The 22,546-nt window shown below is 34.8% G+C and overlaps 1 protein-coding gene and 1 long non-coding RNA gene across 2 annotated transcripts in view; both read right to left on the minus strand.

The window, feature by feature from the left end:
* Positions 1–440: 440 nt before the first annotated feature.
* On the minus strand, positions 441–5,285 carry LOC120353387. Its single transcript, XR_005572335.1, has 2 exons — positions 5,068–5,285; positions 441–1,225 (listed from the first exon to the last, which is right to left on the minus strand). It is a non-coding gene; the product is annotated as an uncharacterized LOC120353387 (long non-coding RNA).
* A 4,041-nt stretch (positions 5,286–9,326) lies between these two features.
* The window catches only part of LOC111056319 (pre-rRNA 2'-O-ribose RNA methyltransferase FTSJ3), a 45,348-nt gene continuing 32,128 nt past the window's right edge, over positions 9,327–22,546 (minus strand). Inside the window, exons 10-14 of the mRNA XM_039436937.1 lie at positions 20,102–20,338; positions 17,338–17,413; positions 13,065–13,258; positions 11,769–11,956; positions 9,327–9,582 (exon numbers count right to left, since the gene is read on the minus strand). Coding sequence (XP_039292871.1) covers positions 9,369–9,582; positions 11,769–11,956; positions 13,065–13,258; positions 17,338–17,413; positions 20,102–20,338 — 909 coding nt within the window. The 3' untranslated portion in view covers positions 9,327–9,368. The remainder of the gene's footprint in view (positions 9,583–11,768; positions 11,957–13,064; positions 13,259–17,337; positions 17,414–20,101; positions 20,339–22,546) is intronic.

Genomic DNA, 22,546 nt, shown 5'->3' on the forward strand with positions numbered 1-22,546 from the left:
TTTCTCATACACGTATACACCTGTTTGTTCCACAGTTCGGGCGGTCTACCTCTCCTTCTTTTTCCAGGTGGATCCCAATTCAGTATCTTTTTGGGCCACCTCTCATCTCTCATCCTCTGTGCATGTCCTAACCATACAAGGCGCTTCTTTTCAATCTGCTCCACTGTTGTGTCCAGTTTCCCTATTCTGTTCCTTATCTCCGTATTCCTCACTCGATCCATCCTTGAAACACAACAACTCCGGCGCAAGAAATCCATTTCCTCAGCATTTATTCTTTGAGTGTCTCGTTTTGTTAATTCCCATGTTTTAGAGCCATAGAGCAATATACTCTGTACAATGGAATGATCTTTTTTTTGTGGGGTTTGTAATATTTTTGGACCAAATTTTTGGAGTTTCTTACGATCAGCAAAAAAAATCTTCTCATCTTTTTGATTTTAAACTCTTCTTTCTTCTTCTTGACATGGTCTTGCAGCGAAGTTTCACGTCCAAGGTAATACCTAGATATTTGGAATCATTGACAACTTGGTTGTACCGTACGCAATTTTTTGTCAACATTGAACAATTTTTTGACAAATTTTACTCTGTTAGGAACAGAATATTATTTCCGGATGGAAAAGATTGCATAAGGTACGGTGTTTCAATTAATGTACTGTATTTGGCTTCATTTCCCGCATATAATGCTCCCTTTGGACTTCAAGTGCCGGTTGCACAAAAGCCGGTTAAATTTCAATCGTGATTGATTCCACGAGAACCAATCAGAGAAGCCGTCTTATTAAAAAGGCCTTCTCTGATTGGTTCCCGTGAAATTAATCACGGTTAAAATATAACCGGCTTTTGTGCAACCGGGCCTTGGACTGTGCATTCTTCTGCTCATGGCTCTATCGATACAACCTCAAAAACTGGAAATTGAATGCTGCTACCTGTTCATAAATTCCTCGCCCCAAATTCTAACACCGCTTTCCCGATAACTCGGCCTCCTTGTGGTGTACATTGGGACTGCTGTATTCGTAAGTATGCATTGTAATCAACAAAGAAAGAAGTTCACAAACATACACAAAAAAAAATTGAAAACGTTTGACTTACCGGATGTAAAATGTAGTAAAAGTTCATATATCTTATTTACCAACTTTACTGGTAGCCAATTGAATTGGATGTGAATCGATAGACTGCCTTCTTATTCATCGATAACTTCACGATTCCAGGGTTCAAATAATATTTGAATGCACTGCAAAATTGACAAAAATATATTAGCATAATCAATCATATTTTATATACAGGGTTTTTATACATCTTTATACAAAATTTTTATCGGATTAAAAACACAAATTGAAACTGTCAACCACATTTTATTATTATACAGGGTCTTTCAAAATGATGACCCATTTTCAAAAATTGGTATTTATTAAAGTAAAAATGCAAAATGGACAACCTTTATACCAATCGAAAGAGGAAGTTTTAAAATTTCGTTTTAATACCTTACAAGTGTCGAATGTGGCCTCCGGCTGCTGCACGGCAAACATCTACGCGGTAGCCAAACTCGTCCCCCACGCGAGAAAGCGTCTCTGGTGTTATTGAGTGCACGGCAGAAGTGATACGGTTCCGCAGATCGTGCAGCAGCCGGAGACCATATTGAGCACTTGTTAGGTATTAAAAAAAAACTTTTAATTTTTCTCTTCCCATTTGTATAAAGTTTGCCCATTTTGCATTTATTTTTACTTTAATAAATACCAATTTTCGAAAATGAGTCCATCATTTAGAAAGACCCTCGCCTTCTCGCGTGTGGGACGAGTTTGGCTACTGCGTAGATGTTTGCCGTGCAGCAGCCGGAGGCCACATTTAACACTTGTAAGGTATTAAAAAAAAAACTTTGAAACTTTCTCTTTCCATTGATATAAAGGTTGTACATTTTGCATTTTTACTTTAATAAATACCAATTTTCGAAAATGGGTCCATCATTTAGAAAGACTCTGTATAATGATAAAAGTGGTTGACAATTTTCATTTATGTTTTCATTATGATAAAGTACTACAACATCACATACAACACAACTGTAGAGTTTATCAATAGTTTAAGTAATAATAATCAACATTTGATTCAGGGAGGTTTTCGCTGGTTCTTGTAATTTGGTTCAGTATAATTTTTGCAGTGAATGGTCTAGTTTCAAAAAGTCTGTTAATATTAGACTGGGTTACTACAAATATTCATCAAATTTTAAGAATTCATACTACCGAAGGACTCATTCAAAACTAATATTCTTTAAAACAAGGAACAGAGAAAATTCCATAGTTTTTACTCACTAAATACCTTGGCCCCCTATTAGATTAGGCAGCCAAGACGCGCAGCCAACCAGGAACCCACGGCAGGCAGTCGCTCACTCCATCACCGGTCACTGTTTTTAGACTAGTACAGCCATATTTTGGCTGCTGGTTGCAAGCCAAGCCCGGAGACCACACTGGAAGCCAAAACGTGGCTGTCCAAGACTTAAAACAACGCCTCATGACGGAATGAGTGACTGTAAGATCTGGCTGCCTAGTCTAATAATAATCGCTAACCGCAGAAAGGAAACATGTCCAACTTTTTCAAAAAAAATTTCGATAAATCAACTATTTAATGTAAGATACATCGTTTACTGTAGAAAGGAAACATGTCCAACTGATAGCATTGTAATGGTGACGTTTTGAAAATATCGTTTACTGCAGGTTTAGGTTTAATCAAATTTTTTGTCTATCCTGTAAAATAATGAAAACTGGACATGTTGCCTTTCTCCGGTTAGCGATTCATATTGACACAAGGTATTTATTGAGAGATAGAAAAAGAATTATCTCTTTTCATTGTTATAAAGATTATTAATTTCGAATGAGTTCTTTAGTAACTGTGAATTCTTAAAATCCGATGAATCTTTTGTAGTAACCGAACTAAATATTAATCGATTTTTGAAACTAAGTCATTCACTGCAAACATTATACTGAACCAAATTACAAGAACCAGAGCTAAAACCTCCCTGAGTCAAATGTTGATTACAAAACATGGAAACATATACAAAAAGCATAGGTAGGCACCGTTAAACACCGTTATACAAATACATACAAAAAGCATTATTAGGCATCGTTATGAACACTTGATACTATGTTGTATTATTTACTAAATTGAAAAAATTATACAGAGTGTTTATAAAAAAGATCGTCAAACTTTCCTTGAGGATTTCTGACATACAAAATAAAGAAAAAATCTAGTAAACATGGGTCCTAATATATGCTTTGTTACCAAAAATGATGGCAGCAGATTGCTAGTTTTTCTTCAAATTTTCAACTTCAAAAATATGTGAAAGACTCATGGGGATATTTAAATGATTAGTTCTTATGCAAAATTAGCTGAGAAACCGAATGAAATCAACTAAGTAGCTTATTTTAAAAAAAACTTAATTTTCAACAATTATTAAAGCTACAAGCTTCTAGTTGATTGAATTCGATTTCTTAGCTAATCTTACCTAAGAATTGATTATTCAAGTTACCTCATGAAAATGCAAAATATTAATAAATTAACAATCTGAACAAAAAATGTACAATCTTCTGCCGTCACTACATTGTAACAAAGAATTTTAGGACTTATGTTTAATAAAATATTTGTCTGTATTTTAATGTCGGGAAACAATTCACAATGTTTATCAGAATATCTTAGAAACACTCAGTATATAGCTGAATGACGTTCTCCAGTGTTAGTAAATTAACGTAGCCTTTTTATAGAATTACATGTATATACTATCTTAGTAAGGGCTACTTGTACTTGTATGAGTAGCCTTTTTTCAAGTTTATTTTATTTATCACAACAAATTTAGATTTATAATAATTTTATATTCAACTCAGTACATTGAGTAAAATAAATAAAGTTTAATAAATACTATTAGGCCTACTATCTTTTTGTTTCTGATCATGTATTTTGTTAAATATCCATTTTTGATTTATTTTCTAAAACTGCAAATCTTATCAATTAATGGCTGGTTATTCATATTTATATCATTCATATCTGGTTTTGAAAGCTAATCTTTATAAGCTTGTTTTTGTCGTTGGGTTAAAGGCTCTTTGTGTTGTAAATCTTTATCGATTAACGATTGTATTCTATTGTAAGAATGTAATTGAACTCGACGATTCATAATTTTTAGTTTAAAGTTGTTTTGAACTTAATTATGAGTGAATTAGGTTATGCAAATTATGGACATAACCTCTAGAATCAATATTACATTATTTTAAATTATGGAGAACAATAATATTTTAAGCGATTCAAGATTTTATGTTCGTAATTAGCATAATCTAATTCACTCATAATAATTTCAAGTTCAAAGCAACTAATTAACTAGAGATCAATTAAAATATAAAGATTAATTGATTGAGATTAATTACATTCTTAACACAGGGCTAATAAAAAAATTAATACAACCTGTGAATATTATAAAGTATTACGACACAAAGAACTCAACTCCAAAAACACAGCGTTCAAATAATAATATCAACTTTTAAAATTGTTTATGAAGCATCAAGATATCGATTAAAAATAATTTGCAGTTAAAAAATAAATTGTATGAATAATAGTCTACAAAGACATGATCATAAACAATATAGTGATGAGTGATAGTATTTATTCAACGATATTTATTTTACTCACTCACTTGGAAATAACATTATTGAAAATCAAAAAATGTTGTGAGAAATAGAATCTGCATTGCATGATAAAGGAACATTGATTTTTAATATCAGCTACATTTGACATGGTAATCAATAGAAGTAGAGAAAAAGGCTTAAATATTAGGCTACTAGAATATAATTTTAATAAATGGAATTATGACTTTGTAAATGAAATTTTAAAAATTCATAGCACAGGATTCCAATCCGTATTTGTACCGATGATTAACAAATTCTTATATCAATCTTAGTAGGCGTACTATAATTTTATTATGGAACTAGATTTATGACTGAACCAAAATAAATATGTTGATAGTTTAGAAGAATGAAACTTTAGTTTATAAAGTAAACAATTGCTTGAAAATATTAAGTAGATATAGAAGGAACTTACCTAATTCATCATAGATGTTGTTGGTCTAATGGCATAAAACTACGAAGAACCAGTTTTTGAACAAAATAGCACTATTGAACACCACACACTATTTTCATGGATTATTACAACCTCAAATCAATAGATTAACACAAAAACTAATTGGAAAACCCAAAAATCCTATTAAAAACCGTACACAACCACAAACTAAACTGACAGTTGAAACACATGACAGTCATCCAGGCAGCCATATTGGTTTTATTCTAATCATCTGTTCAAGAAGCAGTGTTGCCACTTGCCAGTACACAAATTAACAACTAATTATTATTGAACAAAATCCATATTTGAAAGCTGTAACTGAAAATTTTAATTTTATAAATCAATTCTTATTCGAATACATTCAGTTTCTCATCAATTATTAACTGGAAAAAACAAACCTTGAGCAAAGAGGCGCTTCTGATCGTAGTATGTCTGGACACATCTTTTTGGAAGTCGATTCTACGTTTTGAAAGTTGGCCGACAATCAATATTCTTGAAATAGAACCTGCATACACAAACTATTGTGCAGAAAACTACAAAAATAGTCCACGAAATTTATTAATTATTTTATATACCTACTTATTATTAAATGATAAATTATATTTATCATTTATTTCTTTCCTGTATAGGGCTACTTGTAATATAAATATAAAGAGAATAAATAAAAATCTCAGTACCCTTTTTTTTTAATTTGTGACAAAATATTTTAAAAAAAAGGGTACTGAGATTTTCATTTATTCTCTTTATATTTATCATATAATTTCCAGTTTCCTCTTTAGGGCTACTCGTCTTTACATGAAAATGACTCCTGGTTAAGTGAGGTCTACGTTATAATGGCAGTGAAGAAAGATAGGAGAGCAACGTTGTAGATTCTCTGCCTAGCCACTACTTTCCATAGAAGATTGCTAATGCCAGTATCTTATGTAATATTATCTCTTCATCTTTCTTTGAATTAATCGATTATATTCTATTTGTCAAGAAAAAATATTTTTAAATAATATTGAGATTAAATATTTTGTACAATAATCATTTTTTAAATTTTCAGAATGTTTAAAAACAAGCCGTCAACGTTGCGATGCTAGAATAGGACAGCACTATCTGCTTTTTTCAATAATAGACAAGGATAGCAAAATCAATGTTAACTCCATTACAATATCATTATAACGTGGAGCTTATTACAGTCAAACACTGCATTCATAAGCTTTATAGTAATCAGAACACAGATAACAATTCAATACATAGAATATCTCAAGAAAATACATAGAATAGAACGACTTTTTTATTTGTTGGAGGGGCGAAGTTTGGACAGTAATGTCCACTCTACCACTTAATACATTGGAAAATCTATTTTGATGATTCAAGTGCAAAACAAATTGGCACATGAATCTGGATTCCTACATATCATTGCCAGTGAAAGTGACCGGCACAGTGAAAATATAATTTCCATGAGTTCTAATGGGACCTTTCACACACGAGTATGAATAGTCCCATTAAAACTTATGGGAATAATATTCTCACTATACCGGTCATTTTCACTAACACCCATATTTCGGGACTTACCTCAATAATTCCATAGAGAAAAGATACCAGAAGTCATATTTATGACTAGCAGGTAACCCGTGCTCCGCAAGGGGTTATTTTAAAACTTGACAAACTGAAAACTTGACGTAATGGAATCTTTAAGAATTGAAAATAAGCCTATAAGCATCCTCAGTTAATTAAGAATCTATATACAAGATTTAATTTAATCAGTCCAGTAGTTTAGACGTGATGATGCGTCAAACATAATATTTTCCTATCCCGTACGTGTATGTGCCAGTTCTTTCCTTTATTATAGTATAGATATTTTCTTGATGGTCGGATTTGGTTGATCTTAGACCTTAATGAGACAAACTCAAGCAAAATTATGATGAAATTGTAAATAAAATAACCACACTTATGCTTTCTGGAGTGAGGAACACAAATTTTGTTTTCCTCACTACTTTTTCTCATTTATATATCAATGACCTGGAATTTGAATTACCGCTTTGCAAGGCTCTGTTCTATGCAGACGACACGACTCTGCTTTTTGGTGGTCAGGAAGAGAGTATTCAGTTGAGGGTGAATAGAGCAGTATTATCTATGAATGATTGGCTATCTGGAAATAGTCTATCATTAAATGTGGTCAAAACTAAATTCCTCCAGTTTCTGACAAAAAATAAGTCACCCTTTCCAATATCCATATCTGTAAATGGTAGGCACATTAGTGAATCCGCTACGTCTAAATTTCTGGGAGTTACTATTGATAAGCATTTCTCTTGGATTCCTCACATCACTGAAGTGTGCAGTAGACTTAGTAAAGTGTGCTTCTCACTGAGAATATTGAAGTCACTGTTAAATAAAGAATATTTACTTACTGTTTATCATGGCTGTTTTGCATCGGTGATGACTTATACAATGGAAGCTTGGGGGTTCTCATCCCATTCCAATGAGGTGTTCAAGATACAAAAGCGTGCTATCCGAATTATAGAAGGCCTTCCAGTATATCATACATGTAGAGGGACTTTTAGCAGACTTGGCATTATGACATTTTATGGTCTTCTCGTTTATCGGTCTGTTATATATATATAAGAAGGAATGGTGACCGTTTTACAACTGTAGGAGCTAGCCACAATTATTCTACAAGACATGGTACCAATTTGCTACTTCCCCAACATCGTCTTGCCTTGTCTAAAGGGGATATAAATGTCACTGGTATTAAAATTTATAATAAATTACCAGATAGTTTGAAGTCGATTAATAATGATGCTTTGTTATAGCTTTGTTCAAAAAAACCTTAAAAAGTTTGTTGTAGAAGGAGAGTTTTACTCGTTGAATGAGTTTTTGTCTGGCTGACTTTTTCTGACCTTTTATTATGTTAACTAAATCCAAAAAACATGTTACCTATGTGTATATAATTGTACTTATGACGACTGCGATATACAGACATTTCTTGTTATTGTATTTATGCAGAAAATAAAGAATTTGAATTTGAAATCTGCAATCAGATTTGCAAAATTCGTTACCGTTCAGGAGATATATGGTCATTTGAAAATTTGCTAATTCTATTTTTGCAGCTCCATAACTCACTCAGTATAGTAGCTAGGGCGCCAAACTTAGCCTAGACTTAGGCCTTGTTGCACAAAAGCCTTTTAGCCATTTTAAGCATCATTAAACTCCACGAGAACCAAAGGTATTTTTTGAAGAAGTCATCTCTGATTGGTTCTCATGGCATTTAATCAGGATTAGAAGTTAACAGACTTTTCTGCAACCAGGGCATAGGCTTAAATTGAGAGTAAATCAAAGCATCTACTCCACATAGCCTCTAGCCTGTTCATTTCTAATTATGGTTTAAACCAGTTTTGGGCTAATGCCTGCTTTTACTCGAATTTTCTTAAGCTGCGTACAGACTTATGAGTCACGAACACGCGCATTTCGTTTTTCATCAGCTGATATTGTGTGCTTGTTATATATTGTGCTTGTTATCTTACTGTTTCTGTACAAATACAGATATCATAGGAATAGCAAATAGCATCAGCTGAAGAAGAGTGAAATGCAGGTGTTCGTGGCGTATAAGTCTGTACGAATCTCTACAGCGTACCCCACAAAAGGTGTAACATCCGAAGACCATAGATTCTACATGAAATTCACAACAAAAAAAAGTCCAGTGAAATTTTATTATATCGACCTTAGTTTTCGAGATCTATCGTTTTATCGATATTTTTTTAAATACGTCAATAACTGGATAATTATCAGAGTACATCTAATTCTAATGATATGGTTCAGAAAAGGAATACATTTTCAATAAAATTCATATGATTTTTTCGTTAGTTTGACGTTTTTGAATTTTTTATGAGCACTCAAAGTTGAAAAACGTACATTCGTTGAGCTCAAAGACAAACTTCAACAGTTCGAACGCTCATAGAAAGTTCAAAAACATTAAAAGAAAGGATTAAATTAGATGAATCTTATTGGATATTTCTTCCTCTTTCCAACCATATCCTTAGAATTGAATTTACAGTTTTCTAGTTATTGACGTTTTTCAAAAATATCCTAAAACTTGATATATCTCGAAAACTATAGTCAAAATAAGAAAAACTCACTCTTTTGTTGCAAACTTCATGTAGAATCAATGGTCTTCTACTTATACACCTTTCGTGGGACACTCTAAATCGCACAGGGGCACCATCTATTTGGCAAACAAACTTAAAATAAAACCAAACAAAATTTAAAACAATTATTTTATTTAAAAAACAACACTAATATCACCTTTTATTTCTCTTGTTCCTCGTATTCTTACCCTTAGTTTTCTTGCCCCTCTTAATTTCGGCCCTTGTGTCCTTCTTGAGCCTGGGATCAACGACCTTGAACTTACCTTTGACTCCAGGTGGCCTCCTAACCCGCGCGCCAGTCATGTTCTTTTTCGCCACCACATACTCAACTTCCGGTTTTTTCGTGGCTCTCGCCTTCTTGTACAACCTGAAAATAGAGCAACATTGTAAAGACAAGTTGAAGAAACCACAAGAAAATCAGGATATAAATATATTTGTTGCTATCGTTTCTAATCCAGCTCAATACGATTTCACACCGCCTTTCTCTTGGTATATATAGGGATTAACCAAAGTAAAGAAGTCCCATCACGGCTTAGGAACAAAGGTCTACAATAGGTTGCCAGAGTCAATAGAAAATTATCCAGTCTCTTAGTTCAGCAAATCACTATTTGATCTTCTGCGTGCAAACCCCTTCTATTCTTTGGAGGAGTTTTTCACACATTCTTTAAAATCAAGTGTTATGTTATGAATATTAGATTTTACTGAAGTTTCTGATGGCTTTTATTGGTGAAGGTCCCACCTCGCCTGATATAATTGTCGCAAGACCCGACAATTTAACTCGCCTATCCGATAAAACGAGACTGAAATAGTTATTTGTGCAACTAGTGCGCAAAGTGACAGTTTGCTGCACCGAAAGAAACGTTTACGCCCGAGCCGTAGGCGAGGGCGGAATGGCTTCTTGAGTGCAGCAGACGAACTTTGCTCACGTATTTCACATTAAACTTTTCCTACAGTTACCATTGAATATGAGAAGTGGTTGATTAAATGATTATGGGTAAAATGATGGCTGAAATCCATCAAATGTTTGTGTGTGTGATGCTGTTATTAATAAAAACCTTAATTCATTTAAAAATTAATAATCCAATTGAAGTTGAAAATTCTCAGCCAAAATTCTCATTTTTATTCATTCAAGAATCAGAAAAAATACAGATAGAACAAAAAATTCACATTCAACATACACGCCAGCAGCTTGTTGGCTGAACCGAGCTGCAAAATGGCTGAACACAACAAGATGGCTGAACCGACAAGCGCGCGACCTAGCGGGAAGAATCGTACCTAAGTTTGTTTCATCCAGCTAAAAATTACTGAAACACGATTCAGAAATTTAGACTTTTGCTCAAATTACCGAGAAAAATGCTCAATGTAAACTGAGAAATATTTATAAAAATAACATAGACAACAGAGAATATTTATTGTAGTATTGTTATGTTTTTATTATTTCTATTATATGAATATCGAACGGTAATCATTTAACCTCAAAATTCGAATTTTATAATGTATATTTGCTACTTTTCTCATTTCTTGCAGTTGAAATAATAATAATTATTATTGATAATTATTATCAATAGAAAAGAACTATTATTTATTATTAAATGATGAGAATTCGTAAATGATGATTATTTAATTATGATTTAGATGAACATTATTCTTGTTTTGGATTTCTAGATTGGGATTTTAACATAAATGTAGGGTAGCCATTGAAATGATTCTCATCTAAATCTAACCACAGTCATTGTTACCAACTCAATTTTTGTTTTTGTGCACTAATCCTCCATTTAACCCACCAACTATTTTGCATTGCCATGTTGCAAATCTGGAGTGCAGAAAAGATTTTTTCCTACAGATACCCTGAAAAGTGACCATTTGTGCACTGATTGCAGGCTGCAAAGAATCACTTTTCCGCACTAGTGCGCAAAGTGAGTACTTTGCGTACTCCAGATTTGCAGCATGACAACGCAAAATACTTAGTAGGTTATATGGAGCACCAGTGCAGCAAAATCAAAATGAAGTTGGTAACAGTGACTGCTATAGTGAGCAGAGGTGCAACGAAGCACAACGCGCTAATTATTAGTATTAGATATTATAATGGAGGACAACGACAGCACAGTGCCACCACAGCACACACCACACAGCTGCCCCCCGCCATTCAAACACTACTACATTATTCAGGCAATTTTACCCATAATTACCCACTTTTCATATTCAATGGTAACTGTAGGAAAAATTTAATGTGAAATACGTGCGCAAAGTTCGTTTGCTGCACTCAAGAAACCATTCCGCCCTCGCCTACGGCTCGGGCGTAAACGTTTCTTTCGATGCAGCAAACTGTCACTTTGCGCACTAGTTGCACAAATAACTATTCCCGCACTAGAGCGGAAAAGTGAATCTTTGCGTTCTGTAATCAGTGCAGGAATCGTCAATTTTCAAGGTAACTGTAGGAAAACATTTGTTCTTATCCGGATTTGAACCCGGGACCTCTAGACTGCTATGCAATCACTATATCCACTAGACCACGGATCACTCCTAGCGATTATGTTGACAAGGTTGACTTACATCTTAATCTGCCTGGTCCTCTCCTGTTCCGATATATCGGGATTATCGATGAGTCCTTCCAGTCTCTTCTTGGCGCGTTCCATCTTCTTCAGCGCGCGCTTCTTCTTCCGGGCCTTGGCTTCGATCACCTTCTTGATTGGCCGCGTGTTGATTTCTTGCAGCTTTTTCTTGTATTCGTCTACCAGCTCCTGAAAAATTCAACAATCTATTGAGTAAAACGCAATAATGTGATTATTTTAGTGCTCTGTTTGATATATTGGCCCATATGAGTAAAACCAGAGCAAATGCTCATGAGCAAAAGCATTGAGCATAAGGTTTTGCTCATGAGCAAAAGGTAGAAGCAAAAGCATTTGCTCATTTTTATATGAATAAGCTTTACCTTATACTCTTACCCTTATGCTCCTGAACTCTGGAGCAAATGCTCACGTATTTTAAAGATTTTTCATCAGCTGATTCGCTTTTGTAGCCTTAATTTGTATTTATAGCTCACGGAAGCGCTAAATATGCAAACAGGGGGCACCGCTTGTGTTTGCGTCGTCTGCTCTGTTTTCAGCATATTCTTATAATATCAATAGCCTTCTTATAATCGTCTACACTCTCATATTCTTAAATGCCTATTTTCTATTTTGTGATGGCTATCTTTATAACAGGTAGCTTTTGTTTTTTTTCTTTTGTAGGAATAATGGTGATATATCATGGTTGAATCTAAAAAGAGTTTTATAGTTCTACACTATTGGTTGTGATAGTATCTGGTATAGTTTCCTCTTCCTCATACGAATTAGTTGAGCCATTTTACTATGAGCAAAAGGTGATAAGCTGCTCTAGACTAGACTCACATTTTTTGAAGCATTTGCTTCAAAAGTTGAGCAAATGCTCTAGTTTATTCATACAATTTTGAGCAAAAGCTTTTACTTTTGAGCAAATGCTCAAACTATTTTTTTGATGAGCATGAGCAAAAGGTTTTGCTCACGTTTATTCATAGAAAATGAAGCAAATGCTCCATATTTTTGAAGCATGAGCAAATGCTCAACTTTATTCATATGGGCCAATGAGTCCAACCACAAATGTTACGTATCGCCGGACATTTTCTGAGAGAGAGTGAGAGAAAGAGAGCGTGTTAGAGGGTTGATTGATTGAGTACTTTATTTATGTAGATTACAATATATATACCTTAACAATGACTACGACTACGCCCCGTTTCGGAAAGCCAATTTTCTGACTCCAGCTATTCAAAGTCTAGAACTTAGCTAAATCCCGAGCTCAGAAACCGGCGCTATGTGGTAAGATTTTAATTACCTTAGGCACTGGAACCTCTTTCTTCATGAACTTTTTCTCCTCCTCGACAAACCAGTCAGGCAGCCCATCCTCATTGAACACGTATCTGTTCCAGCCGCCATCTATCAGATCCCGCTTCATCTTCTTGGAAGTCGCCATCAATGCCCCGAGTGCTAACCCCTCCACCGACAGCTTCCTTTTGTCTGCCTTTTTCACTGAAAAAAAAACAAATCAATTCAACATTATAAACCACGAAAAAATTGGGAGTTATACTCGTCTAGTACAGTTTGGGTCCTGTAGCTTTGCCTATCGGCGGATAGCCACCAATACTACAATACACTACAATACTGTCCGTTCAAAAACATCGAACATCTGTTGGGAGCTTCCTCCATGTAGGGATCTAGGCACTCTGGAGCGTATGTTTTTACTTTCCTTGCCCTATTACCATAGGTAAGGAAAGTATTGCTTTCCGAAAAAAAATAAGGTACCCCAATTTCTAAATTTCTATACGTTTCAAGGTCCCCTGATTCCAAAAAAGTGGTTTTTGGGTATTGGTCTGTATGTGTGTGTGTGTGTGTGTGTGTGTGTGTGTGTGTGTGTGTGTGTGTGTGTGTGTGTGTGGTGTGTGTGTGTGTGTGTGTGTATATATATGAGTGTATGTGCGTCTGTGTACACGATATCTCATCTCCCAATTAACGGAATGACTTGAAATTTGGAACTTAAGGTCCTTACACTACAAGGATCCGACACCAACATTTTTGAAAATGTATCTTTCAATAAGCAACAGATGCTCTATCTTCCCAAAAAGAACGTGTTGCATCCAAAAGATACACAAGGAGCTTTAATGTATCTTTCCATAAGCAACATATGCTCTTTTGTATCTTCTCGGAAGCTACATGTTGTATCCGAAAAGATACACAAGGAGCTTCAATGTATATTTCCACAAGCAACAAATGCTCTTTTGTATCTTCTCAGAAGCAACGTGTTGAATCCGAAATGATACACAAGGAGCTTCAATGTATATTTCCATGAGCAACAGATGATCTTTTCTATCTTCTCAAAAGCAACGTGTTGCATCCGGAAAGATACACAAGGTGCTTCAATGTATATTTCCATAAGCAACAGATGCTCTTTTGTATCTTATCAAAAGCAACGTGTTGCATCCGAAAATATACACAAGGAGCTTTAATGTATATTTCCATAAGCAATAGATGCTCTTTTGTATCTTCTCAAAAGCAACGTGTTGCATCCGAAAATATACACAAGGAGCTTTAATGTATATTTACATAAGCAACAGATGCTCTTTTGTATCTTATCAAAAGCAACGTGTTGCATACGAAAAGATACTCAAGGAGCTCTAATGTATCTTTCCATAAGCAACAGCGATGCTGTTTTATATCTTCTCAAAAGCAACCTGTTGCATCCGAAAAGATACACAAGGAGCTTTTTGGAGTTACGTTCTTTTAGCACAACACAGCCTATCAGCTGACATTCGTTGAACATGCTCTTTCCATTGTTGATGATACGCTGCAATTCTCATTCATGAAGAATCTCTGTGTGTAGAGAGATTCCTTCAAGGAAGCTCTGTAGGGAACTTCATCCATCTTGGGATCTAGGGTCTCTGAAGAATGATGTTTTTGCAAAGCCGTGAATATTACCCTGCGAACCTTACATTGCTTAAATACCTTTTCAAAGACACAGAGGCAAAGCGTACTGTACACTCGAGAAGTGCAGTAACAGATTCGTCAACTAAGAATTTCTACCATATTGTAAACAATTTATCCTACCTCTAAGTTAATAATTGTAAAAACATGAATGAAAAAGACTAAGAAATTGTCAAAAAACCACTGATTTATTGATAATTAGAAAGACCGGTTTCGGTTATTACACCATTGTCAATCTCTGATAAACTAAAACTAAATACAAGAGCAGCAGAATTTATACTATTAGGCGAGTACTGCTATTAGTCGAGGGCATGAACGCCTGCCATTGGCCTAGCTAGACAGTCTCCTCCCCCTCAACGGTGTGACAAGATGGCGGCTTAAGCAACAGAATCGCCATGATAATAAAATTTACTTTTTAGTACAAAATAAGAACCAAGAAAACAAATGTGAAAGATAATAAAACAAATATGTAAATGGAAAAACTATTATCTAGTGTATGCTTACATGTTTATATGATAAAACTAAATTCGTAGTGTTGTACTGGTTGAAATGAATCTGGTCATTTAAACTAAATGACTAACTAAATAAACTAAATTAAATCCCCAGTATAGTTTAAATGACCAGATTCATTTCAACCAGTACAACACTACGAATTTAGTTTTATCATAAACATGTAAGCATACATTAGTTAATAGTTTTCCATTTACATATTTGTTTTATTATCTTTCACATTTGTTTTCTTGGTTCTTATTTTGTACTCAAAGTAAATTTTATTATCATGGCGATTCTGTTGCTTAAGCCGCCATTTTGTCACACCGTTGAGGGGGAGGAGACTGTCTAGCTAGGCCAATGGCAGGCGTTCATGCCCTTGACCAATAGCAGTACTCGCCTACTAGTATAAATTCTGCTGCTCTTGTATTTAGTTTTAGTTTATCAGAGATTGACAATGGTGTAATAACCGAAACCGGTCTTTCTAATTATCAATAAATCAGTGGTTTTTTTGACAATTTCTTAGTCTTTTTCATTCAATATTTCGTTATTCGTGTATATTACCTAAAATTATTAAAGCATGTCGATTATGTTCCAAATTTCAAGCCAATTTTTTGTTATCTCAAGCCTATTATTGTCGACTACTCTCGATTAATACTGCTTTGTTGGGGTGAGAGTGTAAGAACGGTGCAGTATGAGAGACTACCAGCGTCACAAAGCTAGGACTATCGACTAGTCGATACTAGGACTATCGACAGAGTTGACAGTCAAATTTGGAACACAGACGCCCTTTACCATGGCATATCTTCTTATGTTATATTCTGTTTATGCTATTACCCTCATACATTGTAATATATTATGTGATATTTTGCATACAATTATAGGCCTAGATTGTTTTGTTATCCTTATGAAACTTTTGAGCTACACTAGAACGTAATTAGCTATTTTCGGACATCATGTGAAGGTTGAAAGGGTTCAGTTTCAAAATTTCTCAAAATTTCAGTTTCTCAAGTTCTCAGTACCGGTACGTCAAGTTTTATATTGAATGAAAAAGGCAAAGAAATTATCAAAAACCACAGATTTATTGATACTTAGAAAGACCGGTTTCGGTTATTACACCATTGTCAATCTCTGATAAACTGAGATCTCAGTTTATCAGAGATTGACAATGGTGTAATAACCGAAACCGGTCTTTCTAAGTATCAATAAATCTGTGGTTTTTGACAATTTCTTAGCCTTTTTCATTCAATATGAATGATTACCACAATATTAACTTCTCAACTACACAAAAAGTCTAGTTTTATAGTTTGTTATATTTTTCAGTTAGTCTAGAGTTTTCAGGTCGTCAAGTTTGGAGTTTGAAAAGAGCGTATTTAGTCAAGTTTTCAGTTCATCAAGTTCAGCACTCCATGCCGATTACTGTTGACTACTGTCTATTATTACTGTTTTGGCCAGGTGGGAATGTAAGAACGGCACAGTATGATAGAATACCAGCGTCACATAGCTTCTCGAAAAAGAACTACTAGGCCTATCGGAGTTAACAGTGAAATTGTGAACATAAACTCCCTATAACATGGGATTCTTTTGGTATATTGTTTTCCACGGTATTTAGATGAAAACGGTAGGGGTCATGAAATGTGTGCGCAGTGGCCAGCCAGCTAGATTGCTTCATCGCCACCAACCGAGGTTTTTAACACCTATTGGCAATTTATGAAACTTATTCGTTAAAAACAGATGATTGGATATAAAATGACGTCAGCTACACCGGAAATTTAGCACAAACATGCGCGTGACACCTACCGTCTTCTTCTATATACCATGTTTTTTTCTATGTTGGTAGTATATTAGCATAGCCACCTCTAATACAAGGCCGCGGCCTACGATATTGCAACGTCGCAGTATAGGCCTAGAATCTAATACATGATTGGTGGAAAAGATCAGCTGGTATTTTTAGAAGTATTTTTCACCAATCATGTATTAGATTCTAGGCCTACAATGCGACGTTGCAATATCGTAGGCCGCGGCCTTGTATTAGAGGTGGCTATGATATTAGTCGTAATAATTATAAAGAAGAATAGAGGAAGAAACAATATTTTATGAATAATTTTTAAAGGCGAATTCAAATATAGATTGCAACTTACATGATGTCTCCCTGGGAGCCACTTCAAAGCCAGCCTTCTTATCTTTCTTGATCTTTGGCGCTCCTTCGAGCTCAGCCTGTAAACAATAACAAAGTGGATAAGTAAAAGTAGAAGGAAATCAAAAGCAAAAAGAAACACAAATAGAAATTGTCAACCACTTTTTAAAAGTGTTTTCGTGTTCTGGAGAAATATCACAACAACACGCTCAACACAACTGTAATGTCAAAAGCATAAACTTGAAGACATCACTTTGTTAAATTTATTTTACATTCTTCAATATGTGTTTGTTATGAGAGCGATAAAGGGGTCTTCCTGGGGTTCTCTCATACTGTACCTTTACAATAAATAAATCACTGTTCTAACTCACATTTGTCAATCCTATAGAGATTCGCGTTATAAAGTAAGCGCCTGATTAACATTGGTGTTGCTATCCTTGTCTATCATTCGACAAAGCAGATAGCTCTATTCTTTTCTAGCTCCGTACTGTTGCCAAATCGTTTCTAGACAACGAAATATAATCAACCAAAATAAAATTTGATCTCAGTTATGAAAATTTATCATTAAGATATATTTTCTTGGTGAATATAATATATATTGTGCAATTAGGTTTTATAATCAGTTACCGTTACATATACGAGGCTTACTAGTGAGTGAATATAAACTTAAAATTAAGGATTTTCTAATAAGAAACTGTTTTTATACTAATGATGAATATCTCTTTTCTGTATATGGCTACTTGTAATGAAAATGGCATCAATGTTCGAAACATGTTGTGATTAAATAATTCAAAAAGGGTACTGAGATTTTTATTTTTCTTTCTATTTTAATGATGAATATTTCGCCTTCAATATGGAAAATTTTCAAGCCATTGATGTGATGATTTCTTGTTGTTTTCATGTGGTATGATTATATGTAATATGTATTTTTTTAAGACGTGGCCTAACAAATTGTAATTTGTCTTTGGCAATAAATAGATTTTGATAGCATTTTTTTATTTATTTGAGATACAATTGATAAGAACCAATAATGAATATTAGATCAAAAGATATACAGATATGGCACAAAATCCTTGGTCCGCATCTCTGAAAGTTACGGAGCTAGACAAGGATAATAATAATAATAATAATAATAATATTTTATTGTCATTAAACTTTGAAAAAAGCAATAGACAACGTCACAATCGTTATTTGCATACACATACAACATAATATACATATAAAATGTAAACAATAAATAACAGAACTTTACAATAATAAAATACGCAATACATTTAACTTAAAAATGAATTGAACCATCATTCAAAGCTAGGAACTCAGTAATAACATAAAAGGGATGTCCAACCAGCCACTCCTGAAGCTTACGTCTAAGAACGCTGATGGGATAGTCTTTCACCTGTCTTGATAGCTTATTGTAGCTTTTGATCCCAATTACTTCGTAGCTCTTTGTTGATTTCGTCAGTCGGTTAAAAGGTACATTTATCATTTCACGATGCCGAGTGAAATGCTCATGTATGTCCTGCCTACGTTCAAGGTGAGATATATTGTCAATTGTATACAGTATAACCTTAAAAATATATACATTTATTACTGTCATTATTTTCATGTCCATGAACAGAGGTCTACAATGGGCAAGGAATTGTGCACTAGAAATTATTCTAACAGCTTTCTTTTGGAGTACAAGCACACTCCGTATATCACTACAGTTTCCCCATAAAATAATTCCATATGATAGCAGACTATGGAAAAACGCAAAGTAAGCTGATCTCAAATACATGTAGGTCACATGCTCTTTTAAGTTGTGTAAAAGATATATAACTCTAGAGAGTTTACCAGTCAAATATTCAATATGTGGCCGGATATTGCTGTCTGCTTTGTCGAGTGATAGACAAGGATAGCAACACCAATGCCAATCAAATACTGCCATTAGAACGTGGACCTCACTGATAGAACTGTTGCTCTGACAAGAAAATAGTAAATTAAATGATACTCATTTAAAGAAAGTTTTAATTTTGCAGAAATTTTTAGTCAAAGCAGCCTTGGGGGGCAAACCAAGGATTTATCCTATTAGGGACGTTTTCCAAGAAATGAATGTTCTCACCATAAGACAGCAATATATAAAAAACTTAATCCTTTCTATTAATAAAACTAAACATTTACCAACAGTCCGTGCTCTCAATTACAACACTCGTTCATCGATTACAATGAAATTCATGGTCAGATTCTCCAGACTTTCAGTAAGTAGAAGACAGTATGAACACAACTGCAATATGCTGATTAATATGATTCCCTTAAACTTATTCACCCATAAAATAAACAAAAAACTTACAAAAGATATTGATGAATGGGTAAAAGCTAGAATATTTTTCAAAATAGACTTTTAATCATAAAATTACACATAATAGATTGATTTGGTGAATACCTAAAATAAAATTGTGATTTTGTGAATTTCAACAAAGCTCTTTTGTTGTGTTTCAGTCAAGAAGAAAAAATATGAGAAAATCTTTCAATGATTTGAACTGAACTCATTGCTAGCGATCAGACACGTGTCTCTGCTAGCAATTACTGCCGGTAAAATGAGTACAACTGGGATTTCAGTTATGTTATATGTAATTTATTTTTATTATTTCTAGAATAGAGTATATTCTGAATTTCTGTATGCTCTCACCCAGCCAAATCGATATCATGATTTGTAATGATTGTATTGATGAATAGGTGCATTATAGAATGTGAAATAAATAAGAGAATAATGAAAATATATGACCGACCTCTTCTATATCATAGTCCGAATCAGAATCCGTACTATCAGTATCTGACGATTTGTTCTTCTGTTTTTTACAAGGAGTTGTATACTTCTCAGCCACCACTGTTTTCCTTTTCGTCGGAAGAGAGCCGTTCTCCTGAGTATCGTTCACCAGATTTCCGCCTTTCTGCTTGATATTGGCCGCTATTTTATCCAGTTCATAATCCTCGTCTGTTTCTTTTATCAAATCTTTGAACGCATCCTAGAACAAAAAAGAAAACAAACATTTTGCAGTTCAATTCGTGAAACAAAATGAGTGAAGATTTGACAATCAACCGGTCTATTGACAGCGGCGAAGACCTAAAAAAACTGAAAACTGAAGACAATTTGAACAGACAGGATTTTATCAACTACCTCGATAAATAATTGAACGAGCGTTAGCAAAATTCCACTTTTGACTTTGACGAGAGTCATAGCCACCTCTAATACAAGGCCCCGGCCTACGATATTGCAACGTCGCAGTGTAGGCCTAGAATCTAATATACATGATTGGTGAAAAAGATTTAAAGCTGATCTTTTTCACCAATCATGTATTAGATTCTAGGCCTACGCTGCGACGTTGCAATATCGTAGGCCGGGGCCTTGTATTAGAGGTGGCTATGCTAGAGCCCAAAGTCGTTTTCTGTCTGTTTTTATGTTCGACTAGAACTTTGGAGAGAATTGATCTATCAGCTTCAAAATTTGAACACGAATTCTTCGAACCTTTTTACAGGTCAAGTTTGTTTAATAATTCTCACCAACTCTGTATAATTATTACAAGTTGCGGATCTCAGAGATCAATACAACAGTTCTTCAACCCAGAGGGTTTCTAGTTACGAGGGCTATTTTTTCAACTTCCTATGTGGTATAAAAAAGAAACTAGTGAGAGTAATTGAATGAATTTATTATCAAAAGTTATTTACATTATTAGTTACTTCTCAACATAGTCACCATTCAGATTGAGGCATTTTTCATACCTGGGTACAAGCTTCTTAATACCTTGTTCATAGAAGTTAGCCGCCAGTGATTTGAGATGGTTTTTCACAGCATCTTGCAGCGCATCGTCTGTTCGGAAGCTCTGCCCTCCTAGCATTTTCTTCAGTTACGGGAAAAGGTGATAGTCGCTTGGTGCTAAGTCTGGGCTATACGCCGGATGGTCAAAAACGTCCCATTTAAACCCGTCAAGAAGATGCTTCGTCAGCAGCACTGTGAGGACGGGCGTTGTCACCCTTGGCCCCCTTCATCATGAATGTCAACTCATCCATCTTTAAATTTCCTACACCAATCACGCACTGCACTGTCACTCATAAAGCTTTCACCATATACTCGTTTCATTCTACGGTGAATTTCTGCTGCGAATAACCCTTCAGCTTGCAAAAAACGAATTACACTTCGCAACTCACACTTGGCGGGAGATTCTATCATATTAGCCATGTTTATGTGTCGCTAGATGAACTGGTAATGACGACAGATGGCCGAAAACGAGTGAGGTTATAGTGTGAGATGTGCATAGTCAGCTGCCGTGCATTGTTGGCCAATGCCGCACGCATTGCCATCTAGCAGCACGATCGGAAGTTGAAAAAAAAATAGCCCTCGTACAATAGTAACTAGTGTATTCATGAGAAGAATTTTTCAATTCAATTCGTGACAGAAAATGAGTGAAGACATTTTGTAGAACAGGATCTTAACCACTCCCCGGATAAAAAATTATAACAGTAACTACTATTGTATTTATGAGATGTGATTGGTAGGGCGATATAAACCAAACCAAACCAAACATGGAACCATGAATTGTTTTTTGATCTGCGTTTCCTTTACAACCTCACAGGCAATCAAGTCCCTGAGGTGAACAAGAAACGATAACTTAAATGTTTACTCATCTATTTCATTATCCTTGACGAACTGCAAGTAACAATCCGGTTTTGAACTATTATTTTTTCCTACAGTTACGTTGAAAAGTGGCCATTGCTGCACTGATTACAGAACGCAAAGAATCACTTTTCCGCTCTAGTGCGAGAAAAATTTTTCTGCACTCCAGATTTGCAACATGGCAACGCAAAATACTTAGAAGGTTATATGGAGCAACAGTGCAGCAAAATCAAAATGAAGTTGGTAACAGTGACTGCTGTGGCTGCTATAGTGAGCAGAGGTGCAACCAAGCACAACGCGCTAATTATTATTCATTATATATTATAACCAAGGACAACGAGGACTTTAGGATTTTAGGATTAAGGTTTTTATCAATAATAAAATTACACAGAAAAACATTTGATGGATTTCAGGCAATTTTACCCATAATTACCCACTTTTCATATTCAATGGTAACTGTAGGAAAAACTTAATGTGAAATACGTGCGCAAAGTTCCTCTGCTGCACTCAAGAAACCATTCCGCCCTCGCCTACGGCTCGGGCGTAAACGTTTCTTTCGGTG

This window comes from Nilaparvata lugens, chromosome 10 (genome assembly GCF_014356525.2).
Source record: "Nilaparvata lugens isolate BPH chromosome 10, ASM1435652v1, whole genome shotgun sequence".
NCBI lineage: Eukaryota > Metazoa > Arthropoda > Insecta > Hemiptera > Delphacidae > Nilaparvata > Nilaparvata lugens.